This window comes from Xenopus tropicalis, chromosome 4 (genome assembly GCF_000004195.4).
Source record: "Xenopus tropicalis strain Nigerian chromosome 4, UCB_Xtro_10.0, whole genome shotgun sequence".
NCBI lineage: Eukaryota > Metazoa > Chordata > Amphibia > Anura > Pipidae > Xenopus > Xenopus tropicalis.
Genome location: NC_030680.2, coordinates 21,555,175 through 21,573,343, shown reverse-complemented (window position 1 = coordinate 21,573,343; position 18,169 = coordinate 21,555,175). Strand labels below are relative to the sequence as shown.

General features: G+C 41.8%; 1 protein-coding gene across 7 annotated transcripts in view; it reads right to left on the bottom strand.

Moving 5' to 3' along the window:
- The window catches only part of brsk2 (BR serine/threonine kinase 2), a 69,751-nt gene extending 54,442 nt beyond the window's left edge, over positions 1 to 15,309 (bottom strand). For all 7 annotated transcript variants that reach the window (XM_004913464.2, XM_004913460.3, XM_004913462.3 and 4 more), the window contains exon 1: positions 14,708 to 15,309. In XM_004913464.2, the coding sequence (XP_004913521.1) occupies positions 14,708 to 14,801 (94 nt within the window). In that variant the 5' untranslated portion in view covers positions 14,802 to 15,309. The remainder of the gene's footprint in view (positions 1 to 14,707) is intronic.
- Between the last annotated feature and the right edge of the window lie 2,860 nt (positions 15,310 to 18,169).

Below are 18,169 nucleotides of genomic sequence, written 5' to 3'. Positions count from 1 at the left end.
GCTCATTACTGGGGCAGGAGGGCCCCTGAGGGGGTGTGGAGACCCCTGAAGTGGCAGGCTCATTGGTCCCCAGACACTCCAGTCCAACGCTGAATACACGGCTAAGCAATGATCAGGTTAGGAAGAGGGGGTGCACCTGCAGGGGGACAGTTATTGCTAAAGACCTGGAAAAGGGGTGAAATAATTTGGACAGCAGATGCTATGACTGCTTGGGGGGGTATCAGGAAAAGAAAGAGCCCAATCACACTGACTGTTAGGCAATGTGCCCAGAGGCGATTTGGCACCCTAAGGGGGCCTAGTCAATGCCACCGCACCTCACACCCAGTGCTAACCTTTTTGATATCACAGCGGGTTGATTCCTATCTCTCTTTTCACTAGAAGAGCTGAAATTCCCATTTAATAAACTGAATTTCAGCTCAGAGTTACCAGGGGTGGCAAAAAAGCAGGGCCTGCTGCAATTTTCTCAACTTGCCTTATGGCAGGAGCACCCCCTGAAAGCACAACACTTGTGGGCACAATGCAGCCCTGTCATTACCATAGAAAAAAGGGAAAACAGCTGCACAACATGTGTGCCCTGTCATTACATTGCTTTCTGTATTTGCCGAAGCACAAAGTCCTACTGGTGCAGATGAAACGTTTTCTATTACGTCATGGCTCATTTTTGTTCCCCACTTTGCTTCTTTTTTTACCCTGCCGGGGTGGAAAAAATTGCTGGAGAGAACACAAAACAATAACAATAGAATTTCATCAAATTCAGCAGCTGTCTGGTTGCTAGGGTCCAATTTGCCATACCAACCAGGCAGTGGTTTGAATAGGAGACTGAAAAATGAATATGAGAGGTCTGTTCCAGAAAGATAACTAGTAAAAAGTAACAATACCATTAAAATTGGACTCCCACAACCACCTAATCTAAATTAATATATTTATGAATTGGTGATTGGATTATCTTGTCCATTTTCCCTTCACAGAGTAATAGTTTTTTGGCTGCTGGGGTCAGTGACCCCCATTTGAAAGTTGGAAGGAGAGAGAAAGGCAAATAATTCAAAACTTACAAAGAAAGAAAATGTTTCTAAGAACAGGATATTCTATAACATACTAAAAGTTAACCTAAAGGACAACTACCCCTTTAAATATTGTTAGATCTATTGCAACATTTTCATTTCTATCCATGTTATGAGGTACAGGGGCTGTAACGAAATGCTGAACCCCAAAAGGATGGCTTGAATGAAAAAGGATCAGACAGCCACTGCTTTAGACTGCATGATCATGCAAGCAGCTTCCTTCCAACCCACGCGTGTGAATTTATTGTCCAAGTCCCCTGTTGGCCATAATATTACTGTAATGCACTGCAGAACTTGCTGGTGTTGTGAAAAAAAACATAAATGATAATGCTGATGACTGTTGTGGGCTTAAGTTGCCCTTTATATGTGCAAGTTTGCTATAACTAGAAACTGATGCCTCTGCAACATTACAGGAATGGGAGAAACGGCCCTGGTCTTGGGATTTACACCTGCCTGCTGGCCAACTGAGAGAAAATAACATAAAAAAGCCAAGCTGGAGATATGTTAGCATGGCTGATATGCAGAATGTGTATGTTGAGAGCAATATAAGGATAAATACACCCTGGTGGTCTTTATCAAACATCATTTCTACTGAGCTAACAAAAAACTGACAGAATGGTTAACCGTTTCTTGGGGAGAAATAAAAGAAGAGCGGTTGCGCATACACAGGCAACGCAGGAGAGGAGATTGACTTTAAAGGGGAAGTTAAAGGAAATATATAGGATAAATGAAAAGAACTTTGGGCTAAAAATGAATACTATCTGTAAAAATGCCCCCTTTATTGGCAATCCCTATAGATCATCTCTGCTCCCTGTATTTCAAATGAGGGGTGGGAGTGTCCTAACGTTCCCTGACGGAAGCACAGTAGGAGGGGGGTAGCCAATCACAGCTCTGCAGTCACACAAGCAAAGACAGGAATTTCAGTTCCCTATTAGGTCAGCCTCGCTGCTGATTGGTTCCTATTCTACAGTGCAGTGTGCTATGTGCCCCCGGTTCCCCTGTACAGCCTGGGAAAGGAGGCAGCAGGAAGTGGAATGAATAGAGGGGTTTTTGGAGAAATTTCCTGAAACACTACTTTTTAAAGATATTCCTTCTGTATTTAGAAGAGTACAATTCATTGTCACAATATTGTTTTTTACACAATGCAGTATGTCCTCTTTAATATTTTATGTTATAGAATGTCTTATTCTTAAAAGTTTCTCAAATGCTCTCAATTTTTATGGTTACTGGATTATTTGCCTTCCTCTTCTTCCTCTTTCCAGCTTTCAAATAGGGGTCACTGACCCCGACAGTCAAAAAAAACAATGCTATACTGTATAAAGCCTCGGTTTTATTGTAGTTGTTACTTGTTACTTATCTTTCTATTCTGGTCCTTTCAAGTCATCTTCCAAACCCTCATTAAAACCCCTGCCTGCTTGCCAGCTCCGGATTTGTCATTGCGGCACCCTAAGGCCGCCCCAATAAACTATTTGTGAATTATATTGGTGTTTAAGTTGCCGTGTATGTTGAGAACTGCTTGCTTGGTGAGGTTGCCAAACAAGCAGACCTTTGCCTGATTTGGCCATCTACATGCTGTGCTACACTGGACTGATCCGATTGTTGGCCACTGATTGGATCATACAGCAGGCTTATGAAGACACATCAAATGATACATATCTAGATGATTTTTGACCATATATTGGTTGGACAGGCCTTCCTAAGAACCTCATACACAGGCCAATAGCTGGTGCAGCTTGTACAGAAGCTTGTACTGGCCTATGTATGGCAGGGTTTGAGTTAGGTTCAAGCCAAAACGAATACAGCCTTCCAAGATGGACCGACAATGGATGCTCCTAAAGCCTGACTCTACACATAATACCCATACATAACTACTATGGCAAATCCAGCCTATAAAAATAATGCAAATCTTCAGATGGACAAATGTGCTAATTTACAATAACCTATGCCAATGTTTACCAGAACATTTACAGAAAAAAATATTGCAAATATAATGAATACAACAAATAAAGCATCTCATGCTGCAGTCAAGCTTTGGGAGATGCACCAGCCCTTTGTAGTCTGATTGCTGAGCATTCTAATTAGAAGGGGGATTGGGGTACACAAGGCTGCTGTATGTAGAAGTTTGCACAGAAGCTCAGCTAAATTTCGCCGACAGTGACAAGATAATTAAGAGCTTTAGCCGCCCATTAATGCACTGTAGGCACCTTGTGGCCTCAAACACAGCAAGAACAGCAGCTACTGAATGTCCTGGATTATTTTGAAGTCATGCACAAGGAGCTATTTAAAACATCTCTCACCCTTAGAACATCATTAAATTTCGACTTGACTGATGCCTATATTGTGTGGTGTAACAAGGAAGCAATGGATTTACAAGACATGACGGACTGACTGTGCCTGTCCCTGAGAAACTGCAATGGGAAAGTCACGGCATGGTGCAAAGAAACGTGTTGTCTCCAAGTTAATACATGTTCATCTGCAGTTACTTGTTTAGGCAATGTATAAACTTGCACTGCCTACATTATAGCAGAAGTGGCCAAATCATTCTTTTAATATCATCCTGAATGTGCACTAAACAAACAATTGTTTATATAGATATTACAGATATAGACATTATAGGAAGTGCTTGTCCATATTGGGATCTGCTCCCCAAAAAACATAGAGTGACCAAAACAATCCCAAAACACGTAGGGTGAAATTCCAACATTTGTGCGTCATGTCAGACGACTGTAAGCATCAAAAAATGGGAGGGGGGGTGGGTTTGAAGAATAGGAATCCTTTGGTGAAACAATGGCAGCTATTGTGGCGTAAGCAAAAAACAGAAACAGGCGTCAGTATTACAGATGGAAAACCTACAACGTATGAGGAGAGCTGAGTAGTTGGAGGTTCAGGGGTCAGCAAGACTGGCCAAGGGCCAATGACTTGTTTTGTAACTTCCTGTTTGTGGCTTTGGTCCCAGAATAAGGAGAAATGCTCAGCAGCTGTGCCACCATGCCATAAAGTAGCATTCTAAGGGCCTCCTCTCATGGAACAGTCTTGAAAAACATTCCTTGTGCCATCCCATAGGCACACACAATACACCGAATTCATGTTTCAGTGGGAAATTGATGGTTGTCTCTCTCTCTCTCTGAGTTGGAACACAAGCTCTTTGCTTGATTACTGTATTTATAAGCAGTGTCTGGAAAGAAAGAAATACGCTGACGGCAAAAAGTACCCTCTTTCCCTGCAAGATTGTGAACACTAAACAAAAACAGCTACATGCATGAATAGACATACGCTATCTATATCAGTCACAGGCGGGAGGAATAAACACTACCTGGGACTATAGGACCAGGATGGACTGTGTGCAGCCCCACAAATATCAGTGAACTACAAGTCCTAGTATATCTGCTAGAAGATTTAATTTAGCAACACTGACACACAGGTTGCACAGCACTTCCCTAGGATTTACTCTGCATGGCCCCTGCCAACTCAAATGGACAGTAATTAGAGGAGGCAAATGAGTTCATTCCAGCACACTATCGCAGATCAAATGAAATAGTGGGAACTGAAAATGGTGAATTTTTGGTAGAACACTCATTCAAACATCCAGGCCCAACTTGCGTACTTCACTTGCTACTGACTTGTACAGGGCAATGCTTGCAGTACCCAGGTTTTTTATTGTCCTAAGAAAGCAGTTGTGGCAACACAGATGTTATATGGCTTGCTGCACCTCTGATATACAGACAGGTAAAGCTATGGCTACTACTCCTATTTAATGTTCTCAAGGGCTTCATGATAAGGTAAATAAAGACAAATACCAGTTACATGGTTGGTTTGATCACTCAATTCAGTGCCAGAAGAGACAGTAGACAGTAGAGGTAGACCAGGTCCTTGTGTCTCCTCATCCTTCTTCTGTCACTTGGTCTGTGTCGCTCACTAATACTTAGGTTTAAATGGAGAAGTTCTTAAAGGACAAATCAAACAAATTACAGTTCTAACTACCCCTCTATTAGGGCCCTAACACAATGTGCATGTTATTCTATTAGCAAATAAAACATAAGAGTTAGTTAGCATGCCCTTTAAACACATTCATTTAAAAGCATTCAGTGGAATCAGTAGAGTTAAAATGTGTTGGATCAATTTATTGTCAGGCCAAAAACTGCCTGTTTCAATGAAAACAGACAGGGTGGTTTACAGTAAACTATATGGCACAGGTAGTTTCAAGCTTTTCTCCACCAGGTGTGACATTAGCCTTACAGCTCTGGCTGTGCAATCTAGCAGACAGCACATAAGCAATAACAACACTTTGATAATCACAGAAAATACCACTCTGGGTCCTCTTTTGTCCATGGCACAACTTGCCTAGAGTTATCCTGGCAATAGTGTGGGCTTCTACCAAGCACTCTGCTTTCCTGTCACAGAATGGAGGCTGGTAAATTATCTCCTGATGACCCTAGTGTGTGTATAAAAGGGGCTGATCTGAATGACGAGCAGTCCCTGTTAAGCACTGAGTATATATTAGCGCTATACAAATAAAGGATAATAACATGTCTAGTATAAATAAATTTAAAGCAACTGGACTTGTTTAGTAATCATTGAAGATGTTTCACTACTCATCCAAGCAGCTTCTTCAGTTCATCTTCAATGATTACTAAACAAGTCCAGTTGCTTTAAATTTATTTATACTAGATATACCATGACCTGGATGAATGAAAATCTTCATAGATAATAACATGATTTCATTTTTTTTGAGTGCTATTGACTATCTACATACAGATCTGAAAGGATCAAATAAAAAAGGGCAGCAAAGAGATGTGGGTTTGTAGAAAGAAATCTGGCATATATATAGTTATAAATGACATATGCACACATGGGAAGTAAGCTTTGGAGATGAATAATTGATTCAAGGCTAACGATAATGATGAGAACTTCAGATGGTCCCATTCTTGCTTGTGCCCACGGAAATTTACCTTCAGATTGCACTCCCCTTCTACCACCACATTATATATATTTCAGAGAATGATTGCTCCACTGACTGGAGGCTTTATGTGCTTATGCGCATTGTGCTGTCAACCAACCGTATGCCATGAGGAAGATAATGATCCAGTTCTGACTTTTGTAGGTCTGAATTCCTCTTTACACTAACTGATAACATGAAATAAGGCCTCAAAAAGACCTGGAGTGGATCATGATCTCCCTCATGACATGGGGTTTGTTGACAGCTTTGGTGTCTATGCATAATAGAAAACAATCCCAACAACCACTGAAGCTTCCATTCATGTAAATGAACATAACATCTATTGGGAATTAAGTCCATAAGTTTAAAAAGCATATATTTCCCTTTAGTATTTTCCATGCTTAACCCTGAGACCTTTGATGCCCACAACCTTACCTGCATATTTAAAGGAACATGTGTAGGAGCACGAATCAATCTGCATCTCTCTTTACAGAGATAAACTCATAAGAAAGCAAACATCTTATTGGCTGAGATGGGTTTTTAACCTAGACAGACCTTGCCTTGTTTTAGCAGAACATCAATGAATGCTACCTTGCCTACTGGCAGTATAGCAACCTTATATAATTCTTCATTGTATGTGTAAGACATAAGAATACAATCAACAGACTGCGGTTGTGCCAGCCAGCGAGGTGCTAAATGAAGTCAAATTTAGTTTCGCTGTAACACAGCCTATTCTCGTATTTCCCAGAGGATGCCTACAGAAGCCTGTGAGAAACAAGGCACCTGTGATGTGGAAATGCAGACGTTCGGCGTCCTGCAATATATCCAGAAATAAAGTGGCGTTGTTTGGCAAGGGATGGGTGATGTGTGCACAGCTGTGGATGTTTCCAGCTCCGAAAATAAAGACAAGGACAAATTTTGGCAGACGGTCCAGGAATATGAAGCTGTATATCTAGACACAGAGAAGTGGGAAACCTGCTGTGCTGGTAAATGATCAAAGTTGGAGTAGTATGGTGGTTTTAGGAGCATAACAGCTAGAAAGGTCTATTTATTTTGCATGGACTTAATGGCTAATAATAAAGGTACCTGTGCCCATACATGCCCCAAACTTTGACTGGAAAATATGGGGCAAGGATAACTATGCCAGAGACATGTGTTAATCAGTGAAAAATTTCTAAATTACACAGTTTACAGAGCAAATAATTCACTCTGCCATTTAAAATGCTATTCTTGTTTATTTTTAAACCAACAAATGTATTTGTTTTAGCTGTAATATTGGTGTGTAGGCGCCATCTCAGTGCATTGTGCCTGAGTCTGAGCTTTCAGCCAGCGCTACACATTAGAACTGCTTTTAGGTAACATATTGTTTCTCCTACTCCCATGTAACTTGAGGAGTCCCAAGCCAGACTTGGATTTCTTACTATTGAGTGCTATTCTGATACCTACTGGGAGCTGCTATCTTGTTCCTTTCCCATTGTTCTGCTGATCGGCTGCTGGGAGGGGGGATATCACTCCAACTTGCAGCTCAGCAGTAAAGAGTGACTGAAGTTTATCAGAGCACAGGTCACATGGCTGTGGCACCCTGGGAAATGAAGAATATGGCTAGCCCTATGTGAAATTTCAAAATTAAATTTAAAAAAATGTTTGCATTTTTGAAAAATGGATTTCAATGCAGGATTTTGCTGGAGAAGCTCTATTAACTGATGGGTTTTGAAAAAAAAACATGTTTTCCCATGACAGTATTGAAATAGATATAATTTCAATTTTAGTTTTTCCATAACATTATAATATACTAACCTTAATTCAACTACTAAATGCCCCATGTTTTGGGATGGTACAGAGCAAGAGGACATCACTGATATATAGTTACATAGGGTTAAAAAAAGACCATCAAGAGTCCATCAAGTTCAACCCATCCAAGTAAACCCAGCACACACAACCCACACCTACCAATCTATACACTCACATACATAAACTATATATATACAACCAATAATACTAACTGTAGATATTAGTATCACAATAGCCCTGGATATTCTGATTGTTCAAGAACTCATCCAGGCCCCTTTTAAAGGCATTAACAGAATCTGCCATTACCACATCACTAGGAAGGGCATTCCACAACCTCACTGCCCTCACCGTGAAAAACCACCTACGCTGCTTCAAATGGAAACTCCGTTCCTCTAATCTAAAGGGGGGGCCTCTGGTGCGTTGATTGTTTTTATGGGAAAAAAGAACATCCCCCATCTGCATATAATCCCCTCTAATGTACTTGTACAGAGTAATCATGTCCCCTCGCAAGCGCCTCTTTTCCAGAGAAAACAACCCCAACCTCGACAGTCTCACCTCATAGCTTAAATCTTCCATCCCCTTTACCAGTTTAGTTGCAGTCTCTGCACTCTCTCCAGCTCATTAATATCCTTCTTAAGGACTGGAGCCCAAAACTGCACCGCATACTCAAGGTGAGTCAGACAGCACTTTATTTGCTTTAGTAGCCACAGAATGACACTGCCTGGAATTAGACAACTTGTTATCTACAAAAACCCCTAGATCCTTCTCCATTAAGGATACCCCCAACAAACTACCATTCAGTAGATAGTTATAGATAGATATATTGCAACCATCTTGCTCCTGCTGTCTTCATCTTGCTCTAATATACCTGCAACCCCCCTACACTGTTCCTACCAACAACTGCATGACTGCACCATATGCAGAGCCCAAGGCATCTGGCCCTTTTTTGACCCAGCAACAGCTTTAGGCCCAGCCAAATGACCTTTTTGGCCCTGCACCAAAGCCTGTAAATGGCACAATCTCTTTGTGAATGAGGTGTGAAACACAGGGAGGGCTTGGTTTATTGACATATTGAGCTTCCTTTCAATTACCACCTCCAGATCTCAAGAGTTTAACGTGGTAGCAAGAGCAAGATGCTTCATGTTACTAAATGTACTGTATATTGACAATGTTTCAGAACAGCAACTTGCTTAAAGGGAATCTCCACTGAAAAACTGTGTTTTTGCCCAATGAAAGAATATGTAGTTCTATAAAAAAAATCATAAATGTCATTAAAATTGGAAGCTGTACGCACCTATGCCTTTTTGTTCTTTGTTTCTGCCTCCTAAAACAATGCAGCAGAAGTCAGCTTGCCTCCAAATCTGTTCATCGGCTGGCTTCTGATACACAGCTTCACAATAATAACAGGCAAAAATGTGGAAAATAGAAACATACCAGATACTGCTTTCAGTTGCAATTACATTTAAAAATAACAGGGGGTTTTAAATAATGGATATAGGAAAATTGCTCAGCATTACATTATGGAAAAGGCAGTTTTGGGGTGTAGTAATTGAAGCTATAACTTCAAGTACTACACTTCAGGGGGTTGCACACTACTTACTAACGTTATTCCCATGCTGAGTGTAAGTCGAATAACCTACCTGCTGGATAAAATAATGGAACAGTGTGGCAGCACTGTACCCCATTGAAGGTGAGCTCTATGGTGCCCTGTGTATTAGGGAGTGAGAGCTAAGGTGTGCATAGTATCTTTGCACTGCAAGGATAAAATGTATGTGATATATTTAGGTAAGATAACAGATCTGGATCATTTGTGAACAGAGACAAGTTATTTTAAATGAACCATATTGAGCCATATGGAGACAATGCATACCATGCCCACTTAACATACAAGCCCCCCAGTACACATAATATCAGTGCATTATGTGAGCTGACACACAAAACGGCTGTGGCTGAAAGTAGCCCCTCCAGCCATACCACTGACTTCTTTGCATGATATTGTCATTTTATTATAATATGGCCCCTAATTACATGGTATAGTGGATAATTTGCCCACTACATAGCAAATGTTGGTCTGCCCTGCCTTAGAAATAGGTAAGAGCAACGGAGGCTACAAAGCACAAGTATTATATATAGCTTCATTTATTAACATGGGGCCCCTGAAGGCTTCAGCACAGTGGGACTAGTAAATGTCCCCTTTGGCTATCTTATCTGTCTATATTAGAATTTGTCGCTAGGATAAGATGGGATGAAAAAATTATAAATGAAATGGAAGTGATGTGTACAGTGCCCATGGAATCTAGGTGTCAGGAGCACAGAAGAGGTTTGGCATCCATGTTAAGAGGAGATAAGAGGTGTTAAGTTTCTTGGTGCCCCAGAAATCTATACATTCAGAGATCAGGGGTTTGGTGCCCTTAAGATCTATATATCAGAAAGAATATAGTAATATCTTTGCATTAAGAAGATATGCCAAGTTTGTTGCTCATGATATCTGTGAATTAGGAGGAGATAAGATGCTTGGTGCTCATGAAGTCTGTACATTAGGAGGAAATGAGAGATTTGGTGGGCATGATATCTAAGCATATGGAGTAGATGAGAGGTTTGGTGCTCATAGTAGCATTTCATTAAGTTGAGTGATATAAACTGAGTACTATATTCGAGGCAGATGTGTGTTATGATTGGTGCACATTAAGCAGAAACATGTGCTCCTGAAACCCTTGTATAAGAAGTGTTCCTATCCCTAGGCTTTAGTAGGACACAGAGACATGTAACACCATCCCTAATATTTATGTATTTAATAAACGTTAAGTACCCCAATCTTTGCAATGGACTGGGTGAAAGAAGTGATTTCCTGATTTAAGCCCAGAGGTGAGACGTATACATTCCGGCTGTCTGTGTATGAAGGAGGGGGCAAGGAGCACGTATCTAATCAAGACATAATTGTATTTACGCCTGCTGAAATCACATAAATGTGAGCGTACGTGTCTTTGTGTGTGTGGGAGTGGGTCATCTGCCTTTGTGTGTGAACTGACAGAGGGGGGCATATGTGATCGCTTTCACATTGCCTGAAAGCCTCAGCTGATTTTACTCCGGCTAATTACACACCGTTGGGTGGGAACACCTGCTTCCCTTCCAAAAAAAGACCCCATCCCCTTTCCATGGACACAACAACACCTCCCCCCCTCCCCAAGCCCTTGAAGATCTTAGCATTGGCTATTGTTCCCCTGTATGACGAATGGTAACATGCTAGCATCCACTCCACCATTGCAATCGCACAATGAGAATTTACCCTTTAATAGCTGCCTTGGTCTTGTTGCCTTTACAATGACTTGATTTTCTCCCTCATTTGTCTTATGGCCAATAAAAAACAAGAAATTGCAGTTAAATATCAGCCCCTAATAAGGTGTCAGTGGGGGGTCGTGGGTAGAGGGTTCATGGACTGAACGTAAACCTGGTCTGGTCTTGTTCCTAAAAATCCGTAGATGGGAGGTCAGTGAATATTAGATTAATCCATTCATGAACAGCTATCTATTATTGTACAGAAAATGGGTCATCCTACATTATATAAACACTAGGACTATGTTAGCCTGGCTGGATGATCAACTGTAAGGTCATCATGTATTTTATGCAAAAAGGGATTATGAAATATATTCAGCCTAAGAGTAATATTATTGAACATATATATATATATATTAATATTTATAAATGCCTAGGTGCCGAGTGTAGATATTGAGATATAACCATGGAATGGACACAGCACTAGCAGGACTTTGTAACAAATATATAGTATCCTTTATTAGTGCACATTTGCACTATAAGCCACTTACAATCCAGTGTAAGAACGCCAGCCTGCATTAAAGGGACCAGATCAGCCCTTTAAACCAAGAATACTATGGAATTCCATAATAAACCACTGCTGCCAAGCAGGACTACCATCAGAAATAAAAATGGATCTTTTGTGATATGTAGGGGGGGGAGATCTACAGCTCTGTATTAAATATTTTTTGGCCCCGGCATTAATGGGTTCACACACATATGGGATTAGCTGTCTCATTTTAAGGTACTCGTTTAATCGCAATAAAAGCAAGAGGAGGTTCGGAAAAATCAATACTGTAGCATCAACTGAAAGGGATTAATAAACCAGGCCAGCACAATAATCTAGTGTAATAATGTCCAGTTCACTATAAGGGCAGTGCACCTTGGCATTGAATAATGTGCCCTGTCTTTATGAGCTGTATCTATGATGATGATGAATGCAGTATGGCAGCAACATGAATGGGCGCACCTCGACATAGACACATCTTCATCTATTTGTTCATGTTCGTCTGTGACCACAAGTGTTCTTTATCGTATTGATAAAGCCCTTGCTTACTGTTAGCAACATGTGCACATAAAGCACCACATCATGAAAGCAGGGCAAATGCTCAGGTGTTGATACTCACCAGTATCTAGGACTGATTGCATGCTGTCAGGAAGCGGTATACTATAATACACTTACTTTGTAAAGCACAAAGGGCACATCCTAGCAATCACTTATGATGGAGGGCCAATAATTGTGAGACCCATCTTGGATTTCTTGGCTATTATAACAGGGACAAAGTTTGCAGCAGCTCTAGAAACCACAGCAACCAATCAGCAAAGGAAGATTTATTATTAGTTAGCTGTATGAAAGCAAACATTTCATTGGTTGCTATGGGTTACCGAACCTGAAGCATATTTTGCATGTTGCTACCTTACTCCATACGCATATGCTAATGGATTTGGACCAGACTGAGAAGTATTTGACACAGGAGCTGTTTTAAGTAATCAGCAAGGAACACTGACATGCTGGCCCAAATGAAGGCCCATTTGAAGTCTAGTCTAGCATATACATAACAAAGAGCATAACAGGCTGCAGCATTTTGGACAACACTGCTAAAAAAGAAGGGGCAGTTCAGCTGTACCTTCAAAGTAAATAGCCCCCAAGTCAAAAAATAATAACAACAATGGAAACCAGAAAAGAAGCACTAAATAATAATATCTATATTACAGATTAAAAGTGTGTGGAAGTGTTGGGATTCATCAGGACCAATAACAATGCTAGAAAGAAATTAAACAAATGATGCCCTTTGTAATTGTATCTACATCTCCCCAAGTGACCCCCCTGATACACAATGACAAACTACATCTTTCAGAAATAACCATCACCTCAGTTGAGGAATGCTGGGATTTGTAGTTCTGCAGCAAATGGACTCTTCAAGGTTGACCATCCCTTGCACAGTATAATCAGCATATAAACTGTTCAACCTTGGCTGAGGATGCTCAAAGTGGTAGTTCACAACAGCCCCGGGGCTATGCATTTGTTATATCTACAGATAGAAATCTCTTCACATTAAGTGAAGTGTTTGCACTATGTACAATGACATGGACTGGGGAAACTTCTTTCAACTCAGCTGTCACCTGTGATGTTTGCAGAACACTAAAAGTGTAATATCTGGCTGCGCCTGGAATGCAAGTGGTTAATCCCCGAGGACCTTGCTCAGTGAATAATGTTGCTAGATTGCGTTCTGTTCTTTTGTGGATTATAACGTCAATGGAATTAGAGGGGTGTAACAAGAACACTATCCTTGAAGTGAACAGCCTTGCACAACAGAGATCACTAGGAGCAGATAAAAGTCACCACTTCTGACTTCAACACACTTAGTACCTTTATATATATATAAATCTGGATGGGTGTATTAAAGGAATGGCCCATTGTTCTTAAATAATAAGTATGGTATGTGAAGAGGCACTGAGCAGTTTAAAATCATCTCTTTAGCATTATGAACTAAGTATCATTCCTAAAGATATTACCTATAGGAATTTATAATACACTTGAATGTGATGGTGTCCTGAAAACTTTTTCAGCTCAGAAACCTGTTTTAATGGCTAAAACAAGCTAAGGCTGAACTGTATTACCCAGCATCCCCTGACAGCCTTTTGTAGTGCACCAACAGCTGGAGATTACCCCTGCATACATAGGTTTCTAAAGCTAATGCTTGTTCTTTTTCGTGTTATTGATGCATAAAGAGGTCCACCAATATATTTTGTATAAATCCAGCATTGCACAGTATATCTAATTATACAGGTACAACATAATCAAAGTGATTGAATTTGTTTATAGTTTTATATTGTTACTGGGTCGTGTTCTGGTACTGGAATGCGTCACGTGAAATCTCAGAACTAAATTTTGCAGTATTGCTCTGGCAATGTTTGTACTGGCACATAAACTTGAGTTAAAGGCGATTGCTTTGTGGCAGTAAGGGAGCCAGCGCATAACACAATAACTGTAGCTCATTTGGCTCGGCGTGCACAATGACAAGGCATTCCTATGGGCAATATTTAATATTTAGCGCTAAAGTGAAGTCACTGGGCCAGTCCCGAGCAACACTGGTATTTCCTGTTAAGCTTTGGTTTCAGAGCAAGACTGCACAGCACCAGTGCTGGTCCAAACATTGGCTCAAGGCCTGCACTACACACCCTTGCGCTGATACCACTGCTTAGTGCAATAATCTTACACTGTGTAATTTCATACTTGGTCCAATTTCAAACATTCCACTGCTTAAGGTCATTCTTTTGTATGGCTCCAGGATCTAACTACTGGTCTAAGCTGTTCATCTTTTTTTGACATCTTGTGTTATGACCTCTATTAAGTTGCTTTTTTAGATTTTGTACGCTGCCAAAATATTGACTGTCTCCACCCCGTTACTGACCGGGTAAAGAAAGGCCTAGGCACCTCAAGCAAGCAGCTTTGTGAGCCCATCCCGCAGATACTATGATTGATATATGTACAGAAGCATCCTTCACTTAATACCATTGCCAAACACAGGTCCTCCCACAGAATCGTGGACCCCCCCACCCGCATCCTCCCTCCTACATCCTTATTGTTTCCGGCTGTACCCACCTGTCTGCCCTTTCCCCAGCGTCTTCTCCAGCCGATATGGCCCCACATATTGCATGTGTGGTATTCCACTACCATCTTTCACCACTGTGGTCATCTTGTCTTCTGTCTTTCCACGGGGATCCAGATGCAAGGAAAATCCTCAAGAGGAAAGGGGGGAGGAGGACTGGGATGGAGAGGGAGGGGGGGGATGGCTGTGTTCGCTTCTTCTCCCCCCCTCTCTCGGTGAATAAACCTGTCCGTTCTTGAGACGCCCAACTGAGAACCTTTTGGAGCTCACCATCAATAGGAACCTGCTTGTATCTCGGGCTTCTGTACCTTGTCGTTCCTCCTGTCACGAAGCAGAGCACTGAAGACTCAATGTGATGAATGAAACAAAAAATAAATAAATAAATAAAAAATTAAAACCACCTCACTACGACTGCACCTCCCTCTCTTTCTTTTTAGTTTTTTTTGCAAAAAAAAAAAAGAAACTAAATATTGCAAAATTTGTAAAGTAAGATGATAAGAGGGAAGCTGGGGCTACGGTGCAGGGAGCATGGTGTAGATGCTGCCGCCTTACATACAAGCAGCTCAGCAGGGACCTGCTGATCAATCCTCACGCTCGCTGCTAGAAGGGGGAGTGCAGGGGGGGTTGCAGCCTACTAAAGCTGAGATGTTAGGTTGGCTGTGATTGGTGTACGCTAAACTCTATTCCGGTTGGAGACTCAGGGATGCATTTTAATTGAACTAGGGGGGTTACCTTGTGCGTAGGGATGTGTGACTGTCTTTTATTTTATCATTGTGCTCAGCTGTGCAGTACAGTAATAATACACATCTGTAACAATGCAGGATGCAATCTGTGGGAGTGTGAATATGCACTGATAACAGTGCATATTATCATTCCCACAGATAGCATACTGCAAAGGTATGTATTATGGGGTTACCGGTGCCTTCTCTTCTATGTTCAAAGTCCAGTACTTTCCATTATTAGAAGCAAAATATACATTACAGCACACACCTACTTCTCTTTCTGTAAACAACTGCTTTTACCAATACACTTTTAACCACATACTGATCCCCAAATAGTGGCTCGTCATTAACATGTTGCTCACCAACCCCATGGATGTTGCTCCCAGTGGCCTCGAAGCAGGTGCTTATTTTTGAATTCCTGGCTTGGAGGCAAGGGGTACTGACAAACAGAACCTCCTGTAGGCTGCCAGGCCACATAGGGGCACCCCAACTCGTTTTACATTTGAATGTGGCTCACAGATAAAAAAAGGTTGGGGACTTCTAGCCTAGAACATCCAAGGGGAAAAACAGAAACTGAAAGCGCATATTCTACTGTCTAACATTTGAAAGGTGTTCCTGCAGCTCTCAAGTAGTTGCAAATCCCACTGGTAGTCATAGTGCAACAGCTGGGGGGCTGCAGATTTATGTAATCCAAACCATATGAGGGTGCCAGCCTTTCTGCATTGCCAATGCCAGCCTTTAGCCCTGAAATTTAAAGTAGATACATTATGCCCTGCTATTGTACTACACTTTAATGCACAGTAAGAATATGTAAGCTGTGCACAGAACTATTGCTCCTAGAGAAGGTGACACCATGCCTAAAGAAGGTGACTGGTTTCTCTCAGGGATGTTTAGTGTAAGGGTACAGCACAGCATACCAGTATGTTTCACTAAAGGGGAAGTTTATTCACCTATACATATATCACTTGGCATCATTCTGCTCCATATATACCTGCATTCCTAAAGGGGTAACACCCCCAAATGAACACTAAATAAAACAGTTCAATGTACTGTCTCTGTCTGCTCTGCTTGTCCGGAGTCTTAAAACAAGGTAGCAGAAGCCACCTCTCCTCCAACCAAGATTCCTGTTCCCATAAAGCCTAGCATGTTCTATAACTAAAAGACCCCTGAGAGAGAGCTGACTTTTGCTACATTTTTTTTTTTGCAACAGCTAGAACAAACTGTGCAGACAATAACAATGGCCATGGAGATACTGAGTTTAATATCAATAACATTTACAAATAACTTAAATCATTTATATTTATTATTTAATGGGTTTGGGAAAGTTGCATAGAACTAGACCTTCTTTCTTCTCCAACATTTATTTTTCATTATATGGGTGGTTTTCCACTCCTCCTACTCCTATCATAAATTCGTAGGCATGCAGTAAATGCTCAGACTGTCTGTCGGACAATATGGGAGCTTTCTCTCTCTAGAGGGAATGTTTCCTGGGCACAGTATAATGGGTGAGCTTGGGAGTTGGAGCACTGGTCAAGTTCTGTGTGCACACTCCCCCTAGTGGTATAGTATGAAACAGGCAGGAGTTTGTCCTCTGGGCTTTCCCTACTCTTCAAGGGGTACAGTTTTAATGATGCACAAACTAGGGGGGCATCCAAGGGGGCACCCATGTGCCTTCCGCCTTGACTACAGCACCACTAAACTATGTGCAGGTCTTTACAATGCCAAAAATGGTGACGACAACATCACTGCAAAGCTTTGCATTTCCAGCTGAGGGATTGGGGTGCGGTGCCAGCAAAGGCTGTTTCTCAGAGAGGAGGTATGGGGGAGTGGTGCCAGCTTCAAGAGTCAGGTGAAGCGGCTGAGAAGGGTTTTCCCAAGATGTAAATGTGTACCCATTTAATTCAGTGTTGAAAAGTGTCAAATTTGGCGTGCTGTAATCGGGGATGCTAGAAATCTCTACAAACAATCATGCTGACATTTAAATATGTCAATAAAACAAGACAGGAGGACATTCTAACTTGTATGTATTACTAACTTTTTTTTCTTATATGAAAATAACAACAGTTTCACAAAAAAAGAAAACAGTCACTAAAAAGACTACAGAACATTTCAATTTTACTTCATCAAACTTACCTGTGGCGATGATTTTCGCCGGTAGTTATGGATTGCAACATAGTGTGCCCGGATAGTGGGGCCCAGGTCATGAGAAATCACAGGGTCCCTCACAACAAAATTTTCTTGGCATCCTCCTGCTTCCTCCGGCTCCGCCCCCCCTCACGTCCTCCTGCTTTCTCTGGCTCCCCCCCCAGCATCCCCTTGCCTCTTCCAGCTCCCCCCTCAGCATCCTCCTGCTATCCCCCAGCATCCTTCTGCTTCCTCCGGCTCCCCCCCCCCCCAGTGTTCTCCTGCTACCTCCAGCTGACTGTCTCTCTCCTCCGGCTCCCCGCAGCGTCCTCACTCTTATGACGTTACATGTACACACGGGGCGCGACCAATCGGATTACTCGTTGACCACCAATGACAGGGCCTGTACTTGGGGGGCCCCAGCTAAAAAAAACTGTATCAAGGCTGGGCCCCCCTTAAAAGTGAGAATCGTCCGGGCCCTGGATGACTGTCCCCCCTGATGGCAGCCCTGTGGGGCCCAACAGGACTAGAGCCTACCGGGTTTTCTCCTGGTGTCCCAGCAGGCCAGTCCAATGCCGCGCTGTTTCATGCATCTACACATTATTTTCT